The sequence below is a fragment of the Leuresthes tenuis genome, unplaced genomic scaffold (assembly GCF_036924035.1).
Source record: "Leuresthes tenuis unplaced genomic scaffold, fLeuTen1.0.hap1 SCAF_16, whole genome shotgun sequence".
NCBI classification, from domain to species: Eukaryota; Metazoa; Chordata; class Actinopteri; order Atheriniformes; family Atherinopsidae; genus Leuresthes; species Leuresthes tenuis.
The window spans coordinates 15,212,789-15,238,233 of record NW_027325370.1 but is presented as its reverse complement, the minus strand read 5'-3'; the positions used below and the strand labels follow the sequence as shown (position 1 = coordinate 15,238,233).

The window sequence follows — 25,445 nt, the reverse complement described above, 5'->3', positions numbered from 1 at the left end:
AACAAAGCCACGCTGAAACACCAAATATCTTAAGATACTCTGGTTGAATACAATAATTCCTCGAATTGATTTTGTTTACAGAGCATATGTGAGAAATCCACATACAAACACTAGCCCTTTTGTAATTTTTCCCTTGAACGCGGCCTTGAGATACAGTTGCAAGCCTCGCGAGGAGTTATAATCATAACGCTCCAATGTCGCCATCTTGAGGTAAAGAAAAGAACAGCCCAAATGTGACATTGACTGCGTTTGGCAGCAAAAAAAACAACAGAAATTTGTATTGCAAAGTTTCTACATTAAATTTTATTTTACACAATCAGTACATTGTCATTAAGTCATTATATCAGGTTTAACTGATAAACACTGATTTCCTGAGATGACAATATGCAGTGCACACACAAATTTAATATACACAAAAAGTTGGCATGTTTGGAAATTGTTACCACTATCAAAGAAGTGCCATCAGCTGGTGCACATAACTCCACCTTCAAATCTCATTATTAGAAATAGAAAACTTGTTTCACACAATAAATGTAGCAAACATGAAAATCCTGTTGTATACTGTGTGACCGACAAACCCTCCAAAGCCCTAAATTGACAATCACATAAAAAGTTTCCACTTTCGCTCCTCGGCTGGCAAATTCTTGTGAAACAGCCAAATGTCTTTTTCTTGGCAACGTGCACAGTCTTGCATGGTGTCGAGTAGAGTATAAGTTGGTTTCTTAATTTTAGGGGTATCTGTGTAAATTTGACCCAGCATAAATGTTTCTGAGAACAGCAAAAGGGAACCCAAGAGGTAGAAACTGTGTCCTTAAAGAATAAACGTGTCTTTGGCCAAAAAAAAAAAAAGAAAGAAAAACTTTCCCCTTTCCCTTTGCAGCCTTTACTCCAGAGAGTGTGTGTGTGTGTGTGTATCTGAAATATGTCATAGGTCAGTGACAACACAAACACCTCATTCAAATCCATTCCAACATGACTGCAGTGATTACACAATTACTGTACATAGTGATACTTATAATAATATACCCACAGGTACATGTTTCTGATAGCTACAATGCTGTGTTTGGGTGTCTTCATTTAAAAAAAAAAAAAAAAAGTATGCTTAGTTACTGCATTCCATGTTGTTAAAAAAAGTTTTCACACAGATGACAACATCAACCCTGTCTTCTAGTCTTATTGGGACTGTTTCGAACACACACAGTTCACATCACAGTTCTGATCACTCGTTGGAACCTGGCTGAGGGGACTGTTCCCATGCTGTTGCTGCTTTTGGTGGCTGGTCGTTTTCTTCTCTCAGTATCTTCACAGACCCCTTGCTGATGTCCAGAAGGTCTCGAAGCTCCTTGTTCTCAATCTGTGGGCAGCAGAGCAACAAAATGTCACTTCACCCAAAATACTACTAATAAAAGATGGAGGTAACACTTATGTCACCTGCTGAGCTGTGGACTATCTTTTTGAACCCTTGAGTTTTGAGTTTAGCATTTGGCTACAGCAGTGGCCATATTTGGAGAAGAGGACAGAGCTTCGGAGTGATGCTTGAAACTCAATTTAACAAAAATGCCCATCTTTGAGGCCCATCTTCTCAATAGGACAGGAGCTTAATGAACTGAAAAAGTGAATTTATATAATTAAATAGTGACCAATCTGATTACGTTTATTGATTGAATCATTCATGAGACAAACTGAAACTATATATGGCGCCCCATGTTCCCAGGCTAAATGTTCTCATCACAGACGGTGGCTGTTGCTGGCATATTTATGGAGGTGATTTGATTCCATGTACCAAGAAACAACTTAAGCCAGACGAATCTGTGTTGCTTTTAACCGCCAAGTATGATATGGTGCAATAGATTTAGCTCACAAGCTCACTGTCATAACAAGCACAGATCAACACTGAGAGGAAACTCTCTCATTCTCAAATATAGAGCAACTCTCCCTTGAGAAAATAAAGATCATTTTATGGGGTCATTTTACTGAAGCCATCCTTCAAGAACGTTTTCCTTTTTCATTTTGCTGTACATCACAACATGTTTGGCATCCCTTTGTAATAATATCTGCATTTATTCTGGCTCATAGAGACTACGCTTTATTACATAATAGGAGCTGTGACCATTCGGGCACAAGACTACAGCATTTTAGTTGGAGAGATATCGTATGGAGTAAGCTGCCGATAATGTAGCTGCCACTGTGACCGTCTCTGTAACAAAGACTGCGTTTGTGGTTACAATTCTGGCTGGGACAAATTAAGTTTTAATGGGTGTACACTCCTGTACGTATTTGCAGCAATGGTTGTCCTGGCTGAGTATGTACTGAGGAAAAGTCTCGAACCACCTCTCATTTCTTTATATTTTGCCTCTAGGAAGTCAGACATTCTTGTAATCTTTTACAATGGTCTTGAGCAATTGTTCTGCAGGCTTTCTTAAAGGGGAACTCCGGTATTTTTAAACCTAGACCTTATTTCTGGCATGAAATACATTTTTCTACACACCAAGAACAGTTTGGTGAAAGTCGGCCTCCTTGGGAAGATATTTCAATAAATTAGGGGTGTCTCAATACTTTTTTTACAGTACTGTAGGTTTGTGAGACTGTAGTATTTTGGATTTCTAAAATTAAAGTAATAGATGATGTCAGGATATGAGCTGTTGCTCTCGATTCTGCTGTGCTCACCTCGAGTTGAGCGAGCCTCTCTCGAACTGAGCAGTAGTGCTGATCATCCACCTGCATAGCTTTTCTCATCACCTGGCCCATCTCACATATCCGCTCCACCTGGCCCTGCACTTCCTAGAGAGATGTTAAATAAAAGTCAAGATTATCTCACTAAACCAAAGTATTTTTAATTTCATCAATTTGAAAACGACTTATGACTGAGCATTTTACAAGTGCTATGACAGCCAGTTTACTTTGGCGTGGTCTTCGTGAAGGCTGAGCACTGGTTTGGTATCCAGCTCCTTCTTCGCCATCATCAGCTGGAGCATCTGCTTGCGATACCTGCCCATGATCAGTTCTAGGGTGTATTGGTGCTCTTCAAGAGACAGCCACAATTCTGCAGACAGTCACGAAGAGGGTTAGCACAGATATAAAACATCAACCATACAATCACTAGACAGATTGTGGGATTTTTACCTTTATTCTCCCGCTGCAGTTCCTTGATTTGAGTGTTTTCCTGAGTCAGGAGGACATGAGGCTTGTACTTCGTGAGCTCCTGAATCTCTGAGCTGTCTTCTGTGTGCTGAAAGAAAGCAGTACATAGCGAGTAGGAGGATTAAAAAGACTCCCAAGTTCCATTTCTTTTCACACCGACAGAGAGGTTTAAGTACAATAAATTTATGTTGTTCCATTTCTTCACTATTTGTATGCGAGACACCAGTTTAGCTGTGTTAAGAAGTTTTTGCGCTCACCTTGTCTGGAAGAGCATTGCCCACCTCCGTCATGCTCTGCACTCTCCGGCTAAGGGCCCCGGACTGCTCTATCAGTCCCTCGGCGGCCGTGTCATGCTCTTTCAACCTTTCGAGAAGGGTCCGAGCATCACCCAACACTTTTTCTAAAGTGCAGGCCATTTACTGAAAACTAACAAGTCGTGTCCGCAACGTAAACAATCTACTTCAAAATACCAGATAGTCAGGCAAAAATACCTCGTAGTGTTAGCTTACAGTGGCTATTTCACCAAGGTCTTTACACTGAATTACGCATACTGTTGAGAGACCACAGCAATGTTTCCCAGATAGATAAAAAATGAACAAAACTTACAACAAAAATTTATATTCTGTTAGCAAGTTCGTTGTACCCCTGCGAAGCTAAACGATAACGTCACTTCCGTGTCTTCAATTTCCTCTCATATGCTGTATTCATGTACAGCTGGGAATTTGGAGTTTCCACCACAAAAAACCAAAGGAAACTTGGAAAAAGTGGTGGATTTTCACGTAGATTGTTCGGAGGCCCTCAACCTGGACTCCCATATTTTATGAGAGTTTTCAGATCGTTGTGTGTTGGTGGTGGTGAAAGACCCCTGTGTGCAGCCCTGCATTTTTAGTATCCAGGAGGATAGTGGGAGACCCAGCTCATTCTCTGTTCACTCCCCTCCCATCAAGTCGCAGGTTCAGGTCCATCAGAACCAAAACCACCAGGCACCTGAACAGTTTTTTCCCTCAGGCCACCACCCTATTAAATAAGGACATCTCAGCCCCCCAGCCCCGCCACTTCCACAGACACTCAAAGATCATTTAATTATAACATGCATTCCTACCATCCTATACATACTCCCGGTCAACTAATTGTATTTCATTTTGAAAATTCCATTCATTCAAATTGTACATATTGCATTTACCATATTTTTTATTGTTATTTCTAATTTGTTATTTTATTGCTCTGTGGTGCTGTTAGCATGTCAAATTCCTGGGTACCTTGTACATTTGGCGACATAAAGCAATTTCTGATTTCTGATTCTGATATTTCTAAAACTTTCTAATTTGAATTTCTAAAAAGGCAAGAATTGGGATAAGTGTGACAATTAACAGCTGGAAATCAACCTGGAAACGTCACAAATTGTATTTTTTTTTTAAAATGATATAGAAATCGGTACTGTCATGTCTTAAAGAAATAATGTCGTGGTTTCTCAACTATTTCTCGCAAACCATTGAATCTGACACCTCAGGCAACATGTCTGTCATAGCAACAAAGTAACATTAAAAAATGCCTGATGAATTCCATCTTAGACGCCCTTATCGTTGTCTCGCCAGGCATTGATGGCTGTTTACGACTTTACCGTTAGCAAGATGCTAATCTACCAGTATTTGCTTGTCCACGCAAGGTCATTAAGACGGCGAGGTTTATCACCTAATGTGTCAAATTCCTGGGTACCTTGTACATTTGGCGACATAAAGCAATTTCTGATTTCTGATTCTGATATTTCTAAAACTTTCTAATTTGAATTTCTAAAAAGGCAAGAATTGGGATAAGTGTGACAATTAACAGCTTCAAGTGGATGTTCCCTGAAATGAATAGAAGTTGTTCCATAATTAAATCATACATTTATGTCATAGTGATATATGTTGTATTAGAAAACACATTTGTTTGTGCTTATTTTCTTTTTCAAATTGGACTCTATTGAAACTCTACTTTATAGAGGGCAATTTTCTTCTTGGACATGAGACAAGAGATGATTCCATGATGTAAAAATGGAAAAACTAATTCATAAGCGCCACAGTTTCCATTCAAATAAGGCTGAATACAATACATTTATAGGTTTTGAGTATTGATGTGCTTTTAACTGATCTTAACATCTTTTTATGTCTTTTAAGCTTTTACGTGTTTTTGATGATTGCATATTAATATTGAGTTTCTGACCAATAAGATTTGTATATGTGTATGGTCAGCCCTATACACATATACGTATATACATAGCGCTGACCAGGTCAAGTGGAAACACATGATAAAGTCAAATTTATGAGGAAACAATCTAAATAAAAGAAAGGCTAAACAAGTACATGCTGAATCTCCAATGGATCATTGCGGAACTACAGATCCAGCTGCAGTGGCCTCTCTTTCCAAGCCTCTTTGTTGAACTTCACGTTGTCAAATATCGCGGGATCTGCCTCCCTAATCACTACGTAATGTGCCGTGCTGCTTCTAGCGGCGCTGGTGACAGTGCTGAAAGCTGTTGGGGTGAGTTTTTATTCATTTTCCTGTTTTGTTAAACTGCACAAATATTTTTTATGTTGTTTTGGCAACACGTTTTCTTTTTTTTACTCAGTGGATGTTTTTATTGGAATGGGTTATCTAGCGCTTAGTCTTGCGCAGAAGTTGGGCCTGGGTGGGGGCGGCCGTGTTTTTTCCCTTAGCATAAATCACACAAGGGCCAAGCTGCACAGCAGCATGCTAACTGTAGCCGCTGCTGCTAGCCAACTAGCATCGCAAACGGCCCGACTACCTTATAAACGGTTTAAACGCCCACACTGATGTTGATATTCATAGAACATGCCCAGTATACCAAATAAATTGTACTTGTCTGAAATTGATCAATTATATGTTAGAGACAGAGGTGGAAGTTGAGTAGAAATTAGCACGAGCTTTGTACGTAGCTTCTTTGTTTTCCAGTCCTCGTGCCGTTAGCGCTGATAATGTTACACGTTGTCGCTCTATGAGAATAAATGCCGTTTTGACATGTTATGTTGCCTGTGTTTAGTCGCAAGTGAACATTAATCGAAAAACATACTTTAAGGCTCATCATTGCTCTTCTTCTCACTTTGAAATTGACTGGTCCCAACCCGGCGTTCTCTGTTGTTTCAGCTGAAGAAGTATGTTGGATATTGTCAAGTGAAGTTGCAGTTCTACTGAATAGTTTTTGCTTCCTTGGCATTAAGTTGTTGTTTGCATACCACATGAGTGCCGAATTTCACCGAGTTAGTCGGTGCGAAACGACCATCCACTAAGTTTGTACCTAGTGTGTACATTGGAAATCAACCTGGAAACGTCACAAATTGTATTTTTTTTTTAAAATGATATAGAAATCGGTACTGTCATGTCTTAAAGAAATAATGTCGTGGTTTCTCAACTATTTCTCGCAAACCATTGAATCTGACACCTCAGGCAACATGTCTGTCATAGCAACAAAGTAACATTAAAAAATGCCTGATGAATTCCATCTTAGACGCCCTTATCGTTGTCTCGCCAGGCATTGATGGCTGTTTACGACTTTACCGTTAGCAAGATGCTAATCTACCAGTATTTGCTTGTCCACGCAAGGTCATTAAGACGGCGAGGTTTATCACCTAATGTGTCTGTTACTGTGCTCAACACGCTGCGAAAAAGCGAATGTAAGCCATTTTGGATTGTTTCTAACTATACATATGAGTTTGTCATACGTTTCCACTTGAACTGGTTAGCCGAGCTGTGACGTTTCCGATGGCGTTGCATACCGCAACGTGTTGGCTCAGGCCATATTGGCTGTTCCAGCTGAGGATAACGGATTGTCAGGAAGTCACATGATTAGCCATGTCAGAGCGGTTGTCTTTCTGGCCTACACCAGGGTCGCAACGTGTTACAGTTTGGGACCTTGTTGTATATTGACTGCTCTGTTGTAACTCATGGTTTATATGATTATTAGTTTTTGTTCTTGAATGAATAACGGGCTAAACTGTGGTTACATGCTGATTAGAAAGTGGCAAAGTCGCTGCTGTTCGTCTTGTGGGTGTAACCTATTTCTGTCTTTGCCCTATCAAAAGTTGACAAAAGGGTTAGCAACCAATTCTCTCCAAGGTCATTTTCACAGAAAATATTACGTGTGCATTGTGCATAACCCTTAACAGACTTGCTCAACTAATTTCTTGTGTACAACCATTGCTTTAGGGCTTTAGTTCCTGTCTATGAAGCATTCAACCAGTTTGAAAATGTACACAGAACGGTTTGTTCTGGTTTCTATATTTGTTTATAAATGCAAAAGAGGTCATTTTAAAACAAAGCCCCACACCCAGTTGCATATAATCCCATTTGATGCTTTTTAAAACCTCTTATTGCAACCTTCTGGGATATAGGACTGTTATTGCGACATAGTCGCAGCAGCATATCGTGTGTCATAGGAGGGCTCACCCAGCTTGTTTACAGTGCAGAGTATGTAGGTCAACATTCTACCCTAACCTACTGATGAAGGCGTGTTTCTAAATAAACTTGGAGGATTTCAAACAAGCTTTGCTCTGATTGGTTGCTAGATTGGCCTCCTCTGAACATGTGTACAGTAGTGTGCAAAACAGTTGAGAATTACATGGCAAAACACAGGGCCTTGGTCTGAAGTTCTGTCAAAAGTATTATAGCCTGAACTAAGGGTATGCACAATGACCTTTTTTTACTCTACTCTTGTCTACTTGTCAGCTGCCTAACATTGTGCACTTATCAAGAGACATCCAAAGAAAACTTACTTTGTAATCAAGTGGGTGTGAAGGATCTCATGTAGCTGACAGTGTAATTGTATTTCTCAGGATTAACTTCAGACTTTTGTTTATTTCAAGCCTGAAACTATTTAAGTCAAAGAAATTGATTCTTTATCTAACCAGATCTTCTCTTTTCCCCACAGTATGAAGTGAAACAACAGAATTTTTGTACCATCCGCAACTGCTTCAAGTTCAGATCACGTCAAAGAAACCGAAGATAAACCTCCCAGAAAAAGTTGCAACGCTGAAAACACGTGGGGGAAAAGGATCTCGTCAAGGATTTAAAATACAAGAAGTAACCAAATCCTGAAACGACCAAAGAAAACGCGCATCAGCCCAACTGAAATCCCGAAGAGAAGCAATCCTATGCCCAAGCATATTCTGAGAAGATAACTGATCTGAAACCAGAAGTTTGTGCCTACTCAACAGCTTTGACAAAGCACACGTCCCAACGCTGCTCCTAGCCCTCCTCATCCTCGCTGCACCGCCAACTCACCACCAGGTGTGGAGTGGGCTGCTGTCTGCTAGTTTCCCCCCATAGTCCCCCCCCATCTATCCCTCCCTATTCTCCTCCCTCTGTTTTCTTTGTAATTTTTTTTTTGAAGCGGTGTTATTGCACCTGCAATTGCCTTTTGTGCTAGATTTCTCCCCATTTTTTTTACTTTATGCAACCGTCTAGAACTTGTGCCAGAAATCTGTAAGAAGAGTGTGTGTGTGCGTGCGTGTTAAACTGTGTGTGTGCGTGTGAAGAGGTCTGCTAATTCGTCAAGATCCAGACAATTGCAACATTCAAGACGACCATTAAAGGTAGGTCTTAGTTGTAGGCCTTTTATAACACAAAATTTGTCATGTTAACGGTCTTATTGTCGTGGTGTTATTGTTTTTTTTTTTTTACCCCGTCGGAAGTTTAAAATTTGTAATTCAATTGATATTGCAATTTTAGACTTCTGAAATTCTTTAAAGTATAATATTTTTACATTTTACCCTATAAAGTTGGTTTAAAACATTGACTTCTTCAGTTATGCAAGCTGCAACGACTTGGCACAGCAATGCAGATGTTTGTTTTTTTTCCCCTTTTTATTTATTTTGTTTGGTAAAGCCTTTTGACTTGGCCTCAAAAATGAGTTTTTGTTTTCTGTTTTTAAAAGGCAGCATCCTCTGGTTTTTACAACAGCTGATTGGACAGCTTATTGCACCTTCAAAGCAGAAAAAGGGACACCAGTGAAAGCAGTTATTACAGTGTTTGGTTAGAAATTAACTGCTGTTTGTACATGATTTACACACGTGTCGTTTGATACTGAGGTGAACTTTAGATTCTGTCATCTCAGTGACCGCTATTTCTTAAAGGTAACTCTTTCTAAAACTGTGTACAAGCTGAACTGAACAATCAGCACCTTCTCGATGCAGCTTAAAAACTGGAAATTTCAGTTCGGTGGAAGAATTGATTGCTTTTCCACACGCAACCCGCACCCTCTTCCTATTCTGTCGTTTTCAAGTCGTATCCTCCCTAATTTTTTTTGCCTTATTGACCATCCCTGGGACTTAAGGCCCAAACGGCTGTTTTCCTTTGTTTGTGACACTTGGCACAATGGCTGACCTATCTTCCTTACCCGTTATGTTTGTTCCTCTCTTCACCCTTGCAGACATCCAGCGGTGTATCATTGGGTGGTAACATTATTGTTCTAAACAGTCAAGCAAAAAATTCAAACAAGTATTCAAGTGCTCAAGCAAGTTTGGTCCAAGTTTATGGGAAAATATGGGCAGCCCCTGGAAAGGCTTTGTTGAATTTACCTTGCCTGCGTCGCCACCCACCGCGTTTGTTAGTGCTGACCTGAGCAGCACCTCCCCTGTCGGACTCAGCCTGTCGCCATATGGCCGATCCGTAAGTTTCACCTTCCCACCTCTTTTCTACGTGCCCCACCCCATCGAGCACCCATCCACCCACCTTGCCCTGCATCTTTGCTGTGAATGGCCTAATCTCTTTCATCCTTTTTCGGGCTCCCGAGACTAGCCTCTACTCAGCTGTATTAATGCAGGGTGAGGGGTGTTCTGGCGACTAAACTGTTGAGATTTTGTCTTTTTCTTTTCCTTCCCACAATTCATTGAGGAAACCTTTTATTTTACTTCTCGCCATCGTTTGTTTATTTATTAATTTCCCATAAAAAAAGCTGTAGTTGGGTAAATCATGTTGGCGTACATCCTGTTCATCCTGACTTTCTGATGATGCATATACAAAAAAATAAATTTATACACATTTTGCAAAACCTGCCCATCGACACTAAACTAAAACCATTCATTATCGCTTTGACCAACATGTTTTCACATGTTTCAGAATAATTGCCACGCTGGCAATCAAAATCCAATCAAATGTTCGGGCAAGCTTCCTTTTTGATGCTAGGAGACCCTTTTTTTTTTCTCTTTTTGTTCCATCTCGTGTCAAGAGTAGCTTATTAAGATAGTGCTACACAGGGTCTAACAGAAGAGGCTGCTCTGGGGTCCCCCTCATAACCCATAATCCATCACCAGCTCTGTCCACTGTAGATGCACTACTGTTTGACCTGTCATTTGCATCTCCCAGTTCTCCATCTTCAGTAGTTCTATTTTACTTGAGTAACATTAGCAACACTGCGCTTAAATCACTTCACCTTAATTGGCTGTGCCAAGAAGATCTTTTTAGTTTCTACTTTGCTTTCTCTGTAGAGAATTCCTGCTTACATGCACTGGTATCTTCCAAACTGTAATACTGTTATGATTAAGCCTTTTAATGAGAGACTGTTTTGGTTGAAGGGGCCTTAGAGCGAGTGGCTTTTCTGCCCTGCTATTTCTGCACAAGGTTTGAAATTTTCATGGTGATGACTGAATATAATGAAATTGCATTCGGGAAGTCTTTGTGCCCAACAGCTTGTCTTTTTCTGGTGTATTGTGGAATTGATATATAGAGGGGCCTCAAAGAGATTAATTGACAAACTGTGTATTAGAATAAGATTAACATTGATTGGACAGTGGTGCACAAAAACAACTCGACAAGTTAAGACATTTAATTGAAAGTGTCACCTTTTCCCACCAGCATATCCCAGTCCTAACCACTGTGTCAGAAATGGAAAGGGGCTCCTCTGAACCCCCAGTGGCTCGCACCACTGGCCACTCCCCACATACCTCTACTGGTCCCATGCCTATACCCCGTTCCTCCTCTGTCTCTTGCCGTCCCCATCCCGGAAGTAAAAAACACAAGCGGACTCCCTTGTATCAGAGATCTGTAAGAAGAAACGCTCTGCGGTGCCAGTACTGACTTAGCAGCTCTGTTAGCTGCTGTTGTGTAATGTGACCCTTGCTAACAGCATGGTTTGTAGATTTGTGGAAACAATAAGTTAATTCATGGTATTCATGAGAATGTTGAGGAAATTCTATTTATGCCCAAGAAGACAAAGAAGTAACCGAATTAATCTGCATAATCACCGTTTTGTTGATGTGTTGAGGGAGGTAAACGGTTTGAACAGTCCAACCAGAACTGCATGAAACTCTGGAACAACGATTTCTCAACAAATCCAGTGGATTGTAGCTTTCCTTGCATGAGGAAGCGTCGCTGTATTGCAGCGTTTGTTTTGTCATAGGTTTAATTGTAATCAAACTTAGCTGGTGGCCCAGAAGGTTCTGATTAACCTGTTTGCTTTTTTTTATTTATTTATTTTTTGTTACTTTTTATGTTTCAATGCCTCAGTCTTACCACCAATTCCTCTAAAGTGTGTGACAATTGCATGTTTGTGGTTTTGTTTTTTAGGTTGACATCAAACACTGCATTAAACTGCCCTACCCCTTCTTTTTTTGGCTGCTTTATGTTGTGACACTGCTGGATTAATTTGAACACTTTTATCTTCCTTTCCAGATGAGTTTTGATCCGGGCATGCTCCATAATAATGGACACACTGCATATGCCAATGGCACAGGACCTGGCATCCGAGAGACTGGCGTGGTGGAGAAGCTGTTGACGTCTTATGGGTTCATCCAGTGCTCCGAACGTCAGGCCCGTCTCTTCTTCCACTGCTCCCAGTACAATGGCAACTTGCAGGAACTTAAAATAGGAGGTATGACACCGCAGACTTGTTTGTAAATGATTCTGGTACGGTTGAAGCATCTCTGTTCAAACTAAAGTTGCCTACCTGTCGGTTTGAAGTGCTCTAAAATGGTCTTCTTTTTCTCTCCCATCAGATGATGTAGAGTTTGAGGTATCCTCTGACAGGCGCACTGGCAAGCCCATAGCAGTGAAGCTGCTTAAGATAAAGCCAGAAGTGCTGCCAGAGGAGCGCATCTCGGGCCAGGTGGGGCCAGACCTGCACGCCTATCCCTTTACTGTGCTGCATGGTTATATTCATCCAGTTAAGGAACACCGTTTTATTTTTGGTTATGTCCTTGTCTGTCGGCTTTACTCGTGTGCCCCCCCTCCCTTTTTTTTTTTTTTTTTTTTTTTTTTTTTTTTTTTGAAAGGAAATGTTTTTTCTCAGGAACTGAAAACTTGTTTCCCCTCCGCTTCTACATCTAGATTTCTTTTAAAGATTTACATTACACTTGAAGTCCACTTTGGCTTTATGTTGCTGGCGTGCATGTTTTTTTAGAAGTGACGTATGTTTTGAACAAATTTGGTCAAGATTTAGCGTAATTTCAGTGGGTTTGTGCATTTTGCTAAATCTCTGAGACCAAAATCAAAATTTTTTTTTGAGTAATTGTGATACACGTGTAAGGAGCAAGTGATCCTGATAAGTGCATCGCTCATTTAAGATTTGCAGATTTAGGCAAAGGTGTGCTTTTGTAGTCAATATGTTGTTGTGGATGCACAGAAATCGGATTTTAAATGCAGGGCTCAACATGAATCCTTAAAGCAGCACACTCTTCTTTATTCACTCATGAACTTGTTCTTTCAGGCCATGAAACATGAAAAACACCTGTTAAAAGTATACTTTTTTTTTTTATTTAGAGTTGTACACATAGAAATTGTTTAAGTTACTGCACCATTTGAAATTCAGCCATTTTGTCCATTCCATGTCCAGAAACGATTATTTGTTGTGTATAAAAAGAACATTTAGCTAAGACGGGTGAAGCAGTGTGTTAATGGCCTCCACCTGTTATTTTCCCCTTCATTGCAGGTCGTTTCATCTATCCCAGTGCACCTGGATGGAAAGTCTGCTCCTGGACAGGTGCCCAGTGGCAGTGTGTGCTATGAAAGAAACGGGGTAAGATGAGAAGAGAATTTCATCCCTCTTCTCTTGAGGATTTTGTACAGACGAGTCAATTATTCGTTTCCCGCTTCCTTCATCTTTGCTGCATACCTATTCACATCTGCTCCCACAGAATAAACTATGTCTAGGTGATAAACAATCATGCTGCTAAGAGCTCATGTGTTCCCTCAGTCACACTATGTGAGATGGGATGAAGGAAGCTGTGGAATGTTCAGCCTCATAAGACCACTGGTGGCTAACCTTTTAATTGTGTGCTCTTCCATACTTTGAGGGTTTTGCATGTGAAATAGTTAATTTTTATAGGTTTGTCCCAATTCCATTTAACCGTGACGGATGCTGTTGTTACTTTTCGCAGGAAGTGTTTTATCTTACTTACACTTCTGAAGATGTTGAGGGTAACATCCATCTGGAGACTGGTGATAAAGTCAGCTTTTTTATGGACACCAACAAGCAGTAAGTCTTCACACCGTGGCATTATTAACACGACCGCTTGCAATCAATCGTGTGACGTTGATGCATTGTTTGCTCGTATTTCAGTACTGGTGCCGTCAGTGCTCGCAATATTCAGCTTGTGAAGAAAAAGCAGTCGAGGTGCCAGGGTGTGGTGTGTGCTACAAAGGTACGGGTCACAGATTAGTTTCTATAAAGCAAACGATGCAACAAAAAAAAAAAGTGTCTTGCTTTGATGACATTTAGTTTAATATAGTGAGCTATCTAAGATGGTTAAAGGTAGCTTCACCCTATCCCTGTGACCCAAACGGGATTTCTAAAAGCTCTGCTTTTAGAGAGGTGAGAGGCGCTAACCCATTAACCTATTTAGAGAGGACATAGATCTCCAGTTTGGGTCGGCTCATAATGTTCAAACTTGTGTTTTCTGTCAGGAGGCCTTTGGATTTATAGAAAGGGCGGATGTTGTGAAGGAGATCTTTTTCCACTACAGTGAATTCAAGGGCGATCTGGAAGCTCTTCAGGCTGGAGATGATGTCGAGTTCACCATCAAAGACAGAAATGTAAGTGCCATGTGTCCTAACTTTCTTTTTTTTTTTTTTATAGTCTCAACTTTGGATAGATCCACTATTAACTAGCTCTTATAGCTGTCACTCTTAAGTTACAGCAGGCATATGTCGCACGTGCTACATCAAAACATGCTTGTGCTAAGAATTGATCTTCGCTGTAGTGTGGGTGCAATGGGCAGATTTAGCCACAAAAAAAATCTTTTAAAAAAAAAAAAAAATCTTTCTGTATGTCTACAATGGTAACACGATTACCCTTCCTGGTAGTTGTAGTCAACTGTGGTCAGTGATTAATGTTATGTCTTGTGTATTGAACACCAATTCCTCACAGTCGCAGCTTCATGCTTTGTCCCATGCGGCTGGGTTGGCAAAGGCACACAGTGGCTAACGTTACTCCCACGAGCCAACAAACATGAAGATATTTTTTTCAACCTGTTCGCGTTGATAAACACTAAACGAATTAAAGACGCCCCGGACGACACAGACAATAACGTAAATTAAGTTAACGAGGACCCACCAACACCGACCGAAAACCGAACGACAAAAGTGAAAGCTAAAACGTATAGCTACACCACCGAGTGGGAGCAGGAGTTCGCCTGGCTCAGACCCGGTGGGCTGGTCTGATGTTGGGGCCACAGGGGCCGGTGTTCAGTCATGGCAGTGGGTTGACTACATGCTGCTGCCGCTGTCCCTGGGCCGTCTTTTTGTTGTTTTGTTTTTTTGCTGACGTAGCACGTCAGTGCACTCGGTCAGTGGTGTTTGAAAGATGGAAAGTAGAAAGCGCAGAAGGCTGGAATTAAAAAGAGGAAAGCTTTGGAAATAGACGCAGCTTAATATGCAAATATTTGCAACTTTTCCACTAAAACGAGCTCACAGTTTGTAAAATGAGAGAACGATGAAACGGGTAAGGCTGTTTCTGCCTGCGAACCACTGTTCAAGTTAATTAATTATCAAGCCAATGAATTGTGTGGCATATAACGTAACGTTATATAATTTAAATAATAGTATGATGTGAAGCCACATAACTGGGAAACTTTGTCTTGTAGCCCCTCAGAGTCAGAAGATGCAACACCAAGCACCAGCCATGAGCCCACAAGTCCAGAGTGGACAGGATTACTCACTGAGTGAATATTATTGTGAGAATGCTGTAAAGAAAAAAAGTGCCCAGAGATGCTAGATGATTCAGCACTATATTAATGAAACTCACCTGAATTGATCAGAAGGCTTTGTAAAAAGGGGAGAATTATGACCATTTTTAAAATGTGATTTAGTGTCAGAAGCAGAGCCAGGAGCGATGAGGGGACAAGCAAGCATTGGTTACGATATATACACTTTCTATGCCCAAACGGTAGTAGTGACCCGTTATACTTTTATCATTATAAGTAAGATAAAATATGCACAAAGCCTACAATTGAAAGGGAATAGGATGAAAGTAATATGAATTAAACCTGCATATTGTGCCATTGAAAATATCTGAATTTGTTAAGTCAAAATTTGTTTTCCATATCAAATGTAAGGTTATAATTACATGATTTTAATAATAGCTCGTGTTCTAAAGTGGGCCGGTCTGAGGCATGAAACTCCAGGGCTTGGCCCGGCTAAAGCTGTAGAGGTGACAGGCATTTTTAGGGTGTGCTACAACTTTCTGGTCCTGTTCTAAAAAGCTGTCAGCCTCTGTAGCACTAGTGCTATGTGCTGAAAAAGTTAACGTACAGCCCTGAGTTACAGGTTTACATGTTGTTTTTTTTCTTTGTAACATTCTATAGGGTAAGGAAGTAGCTACAGATGTGAGGCTGCTCCCCCAGGGGACGGTTATCTTTGAAGACATCAGCATTGAGCAATTTGAAGGCACTGTTGTCAAAGTCATTCCCAAGGTTCCCACCAAAAATCAGGTTTGTAGATTAACCGGACAAAATTAAATTCAAATGAAGAAAATGCCATGACTATAAAAGCCAGCATGGAACTGATCTGTTAACCAAGACTACACTGTAACTTTGAACCTTTTGCAAATCTTTCCTTCCTACAGAATGACCCTCTGCCTGGTCGCATCAGTTCAAGGATTGGTTTCGCAGACAAGGAACTGCCTTTTGGAGAGAAGGACACAAAGTCTAAAGTGACCCTTTTGGAGGGAGACCACATTCAATTTAACATCTCCACCGATCGCAGAGACAAGCTAGAGAGGGCTACCAACATTGATATTCTCCCAGATACCTTTGACTTAACCAAGGAAACACGTGAAATGGTTAGGATTGCCCAAAAAAAAAAGTGTTTTAAGCAATTGGACAAATCTAAAAGTGAAAAAGAAAAACTATTGGAAAGAATACATTTATAAAACTCGGCTAAATATTTTTTTTCCATCACCAAATCTTCATGTAGGGGGTGATTGCAGCTATACGTGATGGCTTTGGTTTCATCAAGTGTGTGGACCGGGATGCCAGGATGTTCTTTCACTTCAGTGAGGTTCTGGAGGAGAGCCAACTTCATATCTCAGATGAAGTAGAGTTCACTGTTGTGCCTGTAGGTCCTGTTAATAAGCTTTTCACAAAAGTATGTATTATCTGTTATCATTTGAGCAAGTACACTGATAATTTGCCGTTAAAGTAAATAATGTAACGTAAATGTCCTGCCATTTCCAGGATATGCTGTCGGCTCAGAGAAACCATGCAGTGCGAATTAAGAAACTCCCCAAGGGAACTGTGTCCTTCCACACTCAGTCTGAGCAGCGCTTTATAGGCGTGGTGGAGAAGGAAATTGTTGCAGCCACCAATAAGAATGCAAGTCCCACCAAGGGCAAGGAGAAGGTACCATACTGCACAAATTTCCTAAATATTTCACTTTAATCTGCCCCTCTTTTATTATCTTTATCAACCCTCCTCATCTACCTGCTTTCCAGTTTCTGCTTTAGTTCTAATGTTGGTCTTTGTTTTCTCCCTCAATGACCACCTCCTGCTCATGCTTCTTGTTGATTAGAAAAAAGACAAGGTAGGACTGAGACTTGCATGAAGCCTCATGGCTGTCTCTCGAATGAAGACACTAATTTCCTAGAAAGAAAAAAAAACGTAGTGTCCAACACGCCTTATGATGGACTAACCTTTTTAGAATAAGAAATGCTTCACTTTGGCCTCTGACTTATAGGCCTTTATAGGCATTCTGTATTTTAAGTGACATTTACAAACCTTGCTGTCTAATGAATTCCTGTTTCTCTTATTTTTCAAGGGCAAAGTTGTAGAAAAGGTTGGTTTTTACAGGCCCACGACCCACTGATTTACTTGAGTTTAAAGCATGGTGTCTAGTCACCAATTAACCCCTGAACATATTTAATAAATTGCATCACCCACTCATTAAGTAGCAGGGCTGCACAATTGAAATAAAACGATAGCTATCGTAATTTAACTCCTAGCAGGGGATTGTAAAAATGTTTTTCCCCAGCCTTTTTCTTGTCATGATTGCACAATGGACCTGTTCTTTAACACTTAAATGTAAGAGAACCACTCTGCAGTGTGGCACTCAGAACAATTTAAAGGAATAAAAGTGGCAGCAACAACTCGGCTGAAGATTAAGAGTGGAAAAAAAATAGTCTGTTCATTTTCTGTGATCAGTTGACCTGGCCATTTTCAACTTTTCCAGTTAGAATGAAATTCCTCCAATCCCAATAGATTGCATGCTGCGACTGGTTCAACCAATCCGTGCTCACTGTAGTTTAAACCTAGTTCTGCAGCCCTACATTTATAGGCTCTAACTCAGAGCTAATCTCTTACGCTGCTACAGAATAACACACTTCGCACACTTGTTTATACATGTGTTGCTCATGCTTGTGTAGACTATTTGCTGTCCTCTAATGCATAGCATACGCTGCAATAATCTTTGTTAGTTTAGCACTTGGTCATTTGAGGTGGTGCAGTCTAAAACTTGCTTTGTGAGAAACGGTTGTTTCATTGATGAGACAATTGGCCTTTCCTGGATCAAACACTGCTTACATGTGGACAGGTAATAAGTTTGATCTGTTGACCCCTCTTTAGGAAGCCGAGGAAGGAGTGATTGCATATGAAGACTGTGGAGTGAAGCTCACTGTGCCATACCATGCTAAGGATCTGGAGGGAGGAAGTCACCCTCTGGTTGGAGACAAGGTATCTAATCAAATAATTTTGCTTGAGATTAGATAACGACGATACAAATGGTTGACAAAATGGAAGTTCTTTCCGAAAAGGTCATTTATTATTATAGTTATTACTGTACATTATTTATTGTTCTTTGTTGCTCTGATTTTTGCCTGCTTGATGCACTGTAGTTTGCTTTGCTGGTATGACCTTTAACTTTTTGTCCTCTAGGTGGAGTTCTCAATCAACGAAGTGAAGCGAACTGGCCAACAGAGTGCAGTCTCCATCAGGCTCCTCAACCGTAATGCCTCCAACACCAAGAGACTGCATGGATTTGTCGCCGCTCTGAAAGATAACTTTGGCTTCATTGAGACGGCAAACCACGACCAGGAAATTTTCTTTCATTATAGGTATGGGTTTATGCTCAAAAGATGACTTCAGATGAGTTAATTGCTAATGTATTGGACATGCAAAGAAGTGGTCATTCATAATTCTATTTTTTATTTTTTTTTCTCCTCAGTGAAATGTGTGGAGACTTGGATAACTTGGACCTGGGCGACACGGTGGAGTACAGTCTCTCCAAGGGAAAAGGAAACAAAGTCAGTGCTGAAAAGGTTACCAAGGTAGCTGCAGGTATGAGAGGTTTAATTCCTTTGTGATTTGCGTTGACATAGTGTAGTTTGGAATACATATAAATAAACCGTCTTCCGCTCGTAGTAAACGGTGCAGGTGACGATGTTGGTGCTTCAGTGATGACGGGGAAAGTCATCCGTCCCATTCGCAGTGTGGATCCCTCGCAGACGGAATACCAGGGGCTTATTGAAGTCATAGAGGAAGGTTGGTATTGCGTTAACAGTGCGACTTGTCAACTCAAAATTTAAAGGATACTGGTAAATCTTTGCAGAAAGTAAAGTCAAGTTATTGTTTTCCCCAGGTGGAGGGAAAGGGCAAACTTACCCCTTTGGAATCATGGGAATGGCAAACAAGTCAGATTGTCTGCAAAAAGGAGAACTCGTAAAGTTCCAAGTCTGCACAGTTACCCAAACTGGGCAGAAAATGGCCTGTAATGTGGTCCCTCAACGTAGAGCCATGGTGGAGTGTGTCAAAGACCAGGTAATGTTAAGGCCTCATCAGTTTGATCATATATATCTCATTAAATTGCAGCTAATGATGCAGTGAGGGACTGTATGAATTTGAATTCTGAAGGTCCGTTTTTTTGTTGCTTCCAGTTTGGTTTCATCACCTATGAAGTGGGTGATAGCAAGAAGCTGTTCTTCCATGTAAAAGAAGTGCAGGATGGCCTGGAGCTCCAGACTGGGGATGAGGTGGAATTCTCTGTTGTCCTCAATCAACGCACAGGAAAATGTAGTGCGTGTAATGTACGCCGAGTCAGGTAAGAGCCAAGGCTCCAGCCCCAGGACCATGAAGGATGTAGAACTTCAATAAGTTATTTTCTCATTTTGGCAAAATCAGGAAATTTGATTGTATATGCGTATTTTGTGCCCTATGTAATAGCGAGGGGCCTAAACCAGTGGCGACGCCACGTCCCGACCGTCTGGTGAACCGACTGAAGAGCATCACTCTTGACGATGCCAGTGCTCCTCGTCTGGTCATTGTAAGACAGCCCCGTGGTCCTGACAATTCAAAGGTACAGTTTCGTCTTTATTATTGCCACAAATCTTCGTATTGTGACAAATCGGTTGCGGCGCTTGCAGTTAAATACAGTCCAGACTCAATAGTTAAACTTCCGAGTTAAAACCCTACTTTAGGAAACAAATTGTTAACATTTTTCAAGCCTGTAAATGTCTTTCTCCTCTCTTGTGCAGGGCTTCAGTGTGGAACGCAAGACTCGCCAGCCTGGTGTCATTGACTGAGCAATATGTAGCCTGCCCTATATGGTGTTGGTAGGATGCTGTCCCTAAGGGCAACAGCAGGGGATAAGGGAAATTGATTTGACACATGCTTGTACACCCAACTCATCCACAGATCATACGCACACATGCAGCCATTAGCGTGTGTAGCGTTTGCCCCCGTTGATACCTGCAAGGGAACTTTTCTCATTCCACTGTTCCCTGCCTCCCATGTATGATGTACTTGATAGTTCCACTCTGCAGTGTACATGGGATCTCTTGCGTGTGTGTGTGGTGTATCCTAGAGGTGATTAGTGTGTAATGGAGGTATTTGTTTCTGAGGGCCTTGTCCCTCTAAATCAGAGTGACGACTGTGTGGCTGTTCATGTCCTGATCTTTTGAATCTGCTTTGTCTGGAATTCTGCACCTGTAATCTGTCCATTAGTTTGACTGGTCGGATGTGTGCGATCGTTGGCATGTCTATAAACAATATGCTCCATTTTTGTTCCTCACACACCTCTACTCATGGAAACTCAAACTATTTCATTATCAGGTTTCCACTACTGTATGCTTTCCTACAAAATGCATAGAGCAAAGTTCCCTCCATAAGGAGGATCATATTTCTCATACGTGCAAGCTTAACTTGAGGATTCTTCTCTGCTCGGTTTTTTTGAGCAGTTTTAAAATGCTTTACTGAAGAACTGAAGTGAAAGCATGGTGTGTGTTTGTGATGTATGTGAATGTCAAAGTAGTTACTCTAATGGAATTTACTTTTACCAGTCTAGAGCCTTGAGATACCTTTCGGTATTCATACGCTTCACTTAAGCAATTTTTCCCAGGTGCAGAATTCCTTTTGGCATCTTATAACTGCATTTCTTTTTATACTTTTTTTTTTTTTTCTCGCACATACTTTTGCTTTTATTTTCTTTGAAACTCAAATCTGCTAATATTGAATAAGTAAGAATAAGGTGCCTAAAAACCACAAGCAAAATGAAATAAAAAAAAATTAATTAAAAAAAATTAAAGAAACAAAAATAAAAAAAAATAAAACAATAAAAATTAGATGCATCCTCTGCTCCCAACCGACCACCAAAATATCCAGAACAATCTTAGGGTGGGTTTTTTTTTTTTGTTTTGTTTTTTTGTTTTTTCCTAGTAAAATAATACTGATATGCATCCCAAACCTGTGGGTTGAACTATACTGTATGTAATGTGTGCTTTTTTTTTTCTTTTTTCTTTTTTTTTTAAATTTTTTTATTTTTCCTCAGTGAAAGTTCAAACTTCAAATATAATGAAACAAATTTAATTTAAAGAAGGGGAAACTATTAGAAAATCCATTTAGGGGAGGAAAAAAAAAAAAAAAGATGAAACCATTATGAACCAGGTTGTCAGTTTTTGAGCTCTGGAGATGAGATGGGTGAGCTGTTGTGCCTCTGCACATTAAGTTAAAGTCCAAATGAATTTCTTTGGAGATCACCGGGTTTCAGTTGAACCACATACAGAGGTTCCCATGTACTTTTGTTAATGGTCTTGAATGAAACGATTAAAGTTCTATGAAAATCAAGAGCTGCTTTTTGGTCTTATTTTAGTTGAGCTGCGAGTCCGTCTCATTTAACGCTCGTTTTAAAGAAGCTGCAAAAGCAATTTTTATTGTGACTGACTTAAGGGAGATACGCGGCCTTGCAGTTTCCTCTTGCTTGGCCAACAAAACAATAAAGGTGCGTGTGAGCAGATGAGCAGAATCTGTGTCCAAGATTTTGTCAGCATTCGAGCGCGAATTCAGGGGAAAAAAAAACCTTGTGCACAGTCCTGTCCTGTCACTTTTTAAGCGTGAATACTTGCACCAGCTGTCCATAAGTTCTTCCTTCCTTCCCTGCTGTGTTCCAGCATGGAAAAAAAAAATGGTTCAGCAAAATAATTCATGTATTTGGACTATCTCTGAAATGTACACGTGAAAACTGTGCAAAAATCTCAAATTCATACAAAGCAAGAACAGCCATCCATGTACTTCTCTCCTCATGTAAGAATATAATTTCTACTGTAAGTATTTGATCCAAACAAGGTAAGAGAATATTATATTATATTATATTAACTGGTAATGATGTAATACAGTGAAACCATATTTGTTTGTACATTGAAAATTTCATTCCAGTGGAGCTACCACAGCCTACAACACAGTCAAAGAGTCCATATTTGTGTCCTCTGCTGATTCTAAACCTTGGTACTGCCCAGATATATGGTGAGTTCAGAGCGGTGGATCACCTTCTTTTTAGCCTGTGACTGAGCGTTTTGGGCTTCTGACCAGCGCGTCCACCACTCTCTTAGCTCGGTGGGTCCTGTGGGTCGGCGCTCCTTTATCTGGTTGGGAGGAACGAGAGCATGGGGAGGGTTGGAGTGTTCCCTGGGCTGGAACTTCCTGTTAACGTTTACACCCCCATCTGAATCAGATTGCTGCAGATTGACATCTGCCGTCGGCCCTGCTGAAATTTCAGTGGAAGCATTCGCGTCGGCTTTTGAAACGGTTTCCGATTCCTCTTGAACGGTGTTCAGACCAGCGAAAAGATCGAGTCCCTTCATTTTGCATCTGTACTCCTCCAGTTTAGCCTTGCACTCCACAGCCTTCGCTTTCATCTCCAGGAACTGGCATTGCAAATCTTTTTCATAACCTTCCTCTGCTTTTAATTCGTTTTCCCAAAATTGTATCTGCTCGATATCCTCTTCAACCATTCTGTCGTGGACTTCCTGTTCAGCTCCTTTGGCCCTCTGTTTTTCCTCGAGCTCCAATATTTGTTTGTCTGTGTGTGTTATGCGGACCTGTAAGTCCTGCAAACACAACAGCTGACGTATGATGGTTTCTCTTAGACCATTTTTGTCATCCTCAGTTGTAGCACAGCTTGAACTGCTTAGTTCAGATTTTACCTCCAGAGTTTTTGTGGAGTGTTTGATGTCCTTATCCCTCGTCTGACTTCCTATGCAGCAGGACGTCTGATGGTCCACTTCTGTTTTTAAACTTTTCTGACCTCTGACTTTACCTCTGCTACTCCGACCCGAGTCATCTTTTTCCAAAGTGAGAAACACGTCTAAAGAGATTCGATTCCTCTTATCAGTCTTCTTTTTGCTGTCCTTATCACAGGCAGTACTGTAGACCTTGCCTTTTCCTAGACTTTCCAGCCATTCCCAGGCCTCCTCCATGAGTGTTAGAGACTTTCTTTTCGGCCTTTTCAGGTCCTCTGCTTTCTGCTCAGCTTCTTGTCTTGAACACAACAACGGAGGCAAGCTTTGGCGATGCAAACTCAGTGAGCCAGTGCTCCTCCGAAATCTGGCACCTGCATCTTTCCGTCTAAGTGGCGGGCAGGGCTGGTATCTGCCAACTTTTGCCCTGCTCATTTCATCCCAGACAGAGGGCCCGTTGTGGACTAGAGTGAGCTGAACCTCCCTGGCCTGCTCACCATACTTCTCCAGGGTCCCCAGAAGATGTTCATCGGGCGTCATGCAACGCTCGAAGTCTTTGAATTTCTCCCTTAGTGTGTAACGTCCAGGCTGACCTAAAAAATAAAAAAAAACCGTGGTTGTAAGTTGGTCAACATGTCTGAACATGACATTTTTACAGCATACACAGCAGATAATAGTACATACCTAAGGCTTGAGCCAACGCTAGGACCACTTCTTGGCATGTTGTGTCTTCTGTGACTCCACAGACAACGCGTGGGATGCCTTCCACAGATACCCGCACTTCCATTCTGCTCGATTTATGATCTTAAAATGACCAAAACAGAATGTGGCACATCGGACTGGGGCTCTTGCTCGCTCTGCTAGAGGAAGTGGTGGAGACAGCAAAATGACCCTAATTAACTTTGACTGTAATCTGTCTGCCCATCATGTTTTACTCAAGCCGGAGGGTGGTTACATTACTGTCTATAAATCCTAATTGTTCCAGTTTAAAGAAAAGAAAATTGATGAGAAAAGAAGAATTTATGAACAGCTATAGGCAAAATTTCATAAGAACCTACCTTATTGTCCTGTTTGCTGTATAGATGCTCAGAGCTGTTTGTTCTGGTTGGGAGGAACAGGAGTGCAGTTAAGGCCAATTAAAATTCCTGCAGGCATCTACAGTTCATGATCCCACCCATCTTGCATAATTTCGATTTTTGAAAAAACGGCAAGATTCAGGGTGGCATGGTGATCCAGTAATGCTGCCTCACAGGAAGCCCAAAGTCATTCATTTTGGGATTACAGGGTATAGGTATCCAGTTTGTGTGAGTATCTATGGTTCTGATGACCTGTCCAGGGTGTACCCCACCTATTGGTACACAACATCTAAGATAGTCTCCCGCACCTCTGGGAATTAACAAGGCAAAGCGAAAAACGGTTACGGAACAATGCTGAATGTCTGTGGATTTGTTTTGAATTATGTGACACAGAAAACAAAACCTGAGCAAACTGTTCAAGTTTAGGCTGAATTTATCTGATGACTTCACACATCGTAGTTTATTGTTTAATGAAGATTAAGTCTGTGTTTCATCATACATTTGACACCACATTAATTGGTTTCTACAAAAAATATACACTCAAGTTTCATGCCTTTGATTAGCTTTTCTGTAAGAGGAACTGTACTTGATTTTACATAAAATATGAAGCCACCTTTATATTTAAATTTTTTTTTAAAAAGCATCAGAAGTAAATCTTTGTTTATTCATGATCCACCCAGTAAACAAAAAAAACTGAACCGTTTATATGCATTTTTCTTTTGTGGCATATTAATTAATGTGTGAATTAACATTCAATAATTGATGGTACGAAATGAGGGTCTCACCCTGGGAAATCTGGACAATCAGGACGTTTGAATAGTTTTTCCAACCTTCAGTGAACATTTTCGATTGATGTCTTCAATATTATCATGGAGAATGATTTGTGTGCCATTAGTTGTAAAAGACTTAAAGATTTAAATTCAGGTAATGATCTGATGTTTCTTTCCACTGCATCATACGAGAGATCACAGACTGTAGCTGCTTTTACTGCTTATTGTACTGTAAAATTTGTTGTTCAGTAGAAAGCAAAAAAAAAAAAAAGTCACAGTCAAAGAGTGATTAGTGTAAGTTAATTTTCTCATACTTTCTTTTAATGTATTATTGAATAATTGGCTTTGTTTTTGATTGGGCTTACATCTGCCCGTATTTGTCAAAGCTTTTCAGCCCAGTTTGTGACACACGAAACCCTGCAAAACGTGTGCAGTGGAAATGCTTTTAGCTCTGGGTGTTCCTCTGTATCTCTGGAACAGGATGTGCGATTACAAGTCAAAGAGAACATCACGTAAACAAGCTACAGCCCTGCC

The 25,445-nt window shown here is 40.7% G+C and overlaps 3 protein-coding genes across 9 annotated transcripts; 1 reads left to right on the top strand and 2 right to left on the bottom strand.

Moving 5' to 3' along the window:
* Positions 1 to 285: 285 nt before the first annotated feature.
* sike1 (suppressor of IKBKE 1) lies at positions 286 to 3,807 on the bottom strand. The gene is made up of 5 exons (XM_072367528.1): positions 3,399 to 3,807; positions 3,124 to 3,229; positions 2,901 to 3,043; positions 2,668 to 2,781; positions 286 to 1,354 (listed from the first exon to the last, which is right to left on the bottom strand). Exons 1-5 carry the CDS (start codon positions 3,555 to 3,557, stop codon positions 1,220 to 1,222), a joined length of 657 nt encoding a protein of 218 aa, XP_072223629.1. The 5' UTR covers positions 3,558 to 3,807; the 3' UTR covers positions 286 to 1,219.
* A 1,775-nt stretch (positions 3,808 to 5,582) lies between these two features.
* Positions 5,583 to 21,677, top strand: csde1 (cold shock domain containing E1, RNA-binding). Of its 7 annotated transcripts, none has more exons than XM_072367727.1 (22): positions 5,583 to 5,661; positions 8,066 to 8,729; positions 9,566 to 9,804; positions 10,990 to 11,178; positions 11,806 to 12,004; positions 12,129 to 12,238; positions 13,061 to 13,147; positions 13,509 to 13,606; positions 13,691 to 13,772; positions 14,035 to 14,163; positions 15,933 to 16,058; positions 16,193 to 16,408; positions 16,543 to 16,683; positions 16,803 to 16,967; positions 18,186 to 18,293; positions 18,495 to 18,673; positions 18,784 to 18,896; positions 18,981 to 19,100; positions 19,198 to 19,376; positions 19,493 to 19,656; positions 19,779 to 19,911; positions 20,090 to 21,677. In XM_072367727.1, the coding sequence occupies exons 3-22, from the start codon at positions 9,679 to 9,681 to the stop codon at positions 20,135 to 20,137; spliced, it is 2,712 nt and encodes a 903-aa protein (XP_072223828.1). In that variant the 5' UTR covers positions 5,583 to 5,661; positions 8,066 to 8,729; positions 9,566 to 9,678; the 3' UTR covers positions 20,138 to 21,677. The 7 variants fall into 7 exon arrangements, with proteins under 7 accessions (XP_072223828.1, XP_072223827.1, XP_072223825.1 ...); XM_072367726.1 differs by having other exon boundaries at positions 16,543 to 16,713; XM_072367724.1 differs by having other exon boundaries at positions 12,129 to 12,295.
* A 606-nt stretch (positions 21,678 to 22,283) lies between these two features.
* On the bottom strand, positions 22,284 to 24,144 carry LOC140271460 (ras association domain-containing protein 8-like). Its single transcript, XM_072366691.1, has 3 exons — positions 24,124 to 24,144; positions 23,750 to 23,925; positions 22,284 to 23,658 (listed from the first exon to the last, which is right to left on the bottom strand). Exons 2-3 carry the CDS (start codon positions 23,850 to 23,852, stop codon positions 22,325 to 22,327), a joined length of 1,437 nt encoding a protein of 478 aa, XP_072222792.1. The 5' UTR covers positions 23,853 to 23,925; positions 24,124 to 24,144; the 3' UTR covers positions 22,284 to 22,324.
* Between the last annotated feature and the right edge of the window lie 1,301 nt (positions 24,145 to 25,445).

Excerpts from the sequence above, each read along its gene's own strand:
- csde1 (XM_072367723.1), top strand. The coding sequence starts at position 9,679 with ATGGGCAGCCCCTGGAAAGGCTTTGTTGAATTTACCTTGCCTGCGTCG. Across the intron at positions 12,296-13,060 it reads TGCATGGTTATATTCATCCA|GTCGTTTCATCTATCCCAGT; the intron begins GTTAAGGAACAC and ends CCTTCATTGCAG. Across the intron at positions 13,148-13,508 it reads TGTGCTATGAAAGAAACGGG|GAAGTGTTTTATCTTACTTA; the intron begins GTAAGATGAGAA and ends TACTTTTCGCAG.
- LOC140271460 (XM_072366691.1), bottom strand. The coding sequence starts at position 23,852 with ATGGAAGTGCGGGTATCTGTGGAAGGCATCCCACGCGTTGTCTGTGGA. Across the intron at positions 23,659-23,749 it reads AGCGTTGGCTCAAGCCTTAG|GTCAGCCTGGACGTTACACA; the intron begins GTATGTACTATT and ends TTTATTTTTTAG.
- sike1 (XM_072367528.1), bottom strand. The coding sequence starts at position 3,557 with ATGGCCTGCACTTTAGAAAAAGTGTTGGGTGATGCTCGGACCCTTCTC. Across the intron at positions 3,230-3,398 it reads GCAATGCTCTTCCAGACAAG|CACACAGAAGACAGCTCAGA; the intron begins GTGAGCGCAAAA and ends GCTTTCTTTCAG. Across the intron at positions 3,044-3,123 it reads ACTGCAGCGGGAGAATAAAG|AATTGTGGCTGTCTCTTGAA; the intron begins GTAAAAATCCCA and ends GACTGTCTGCAG.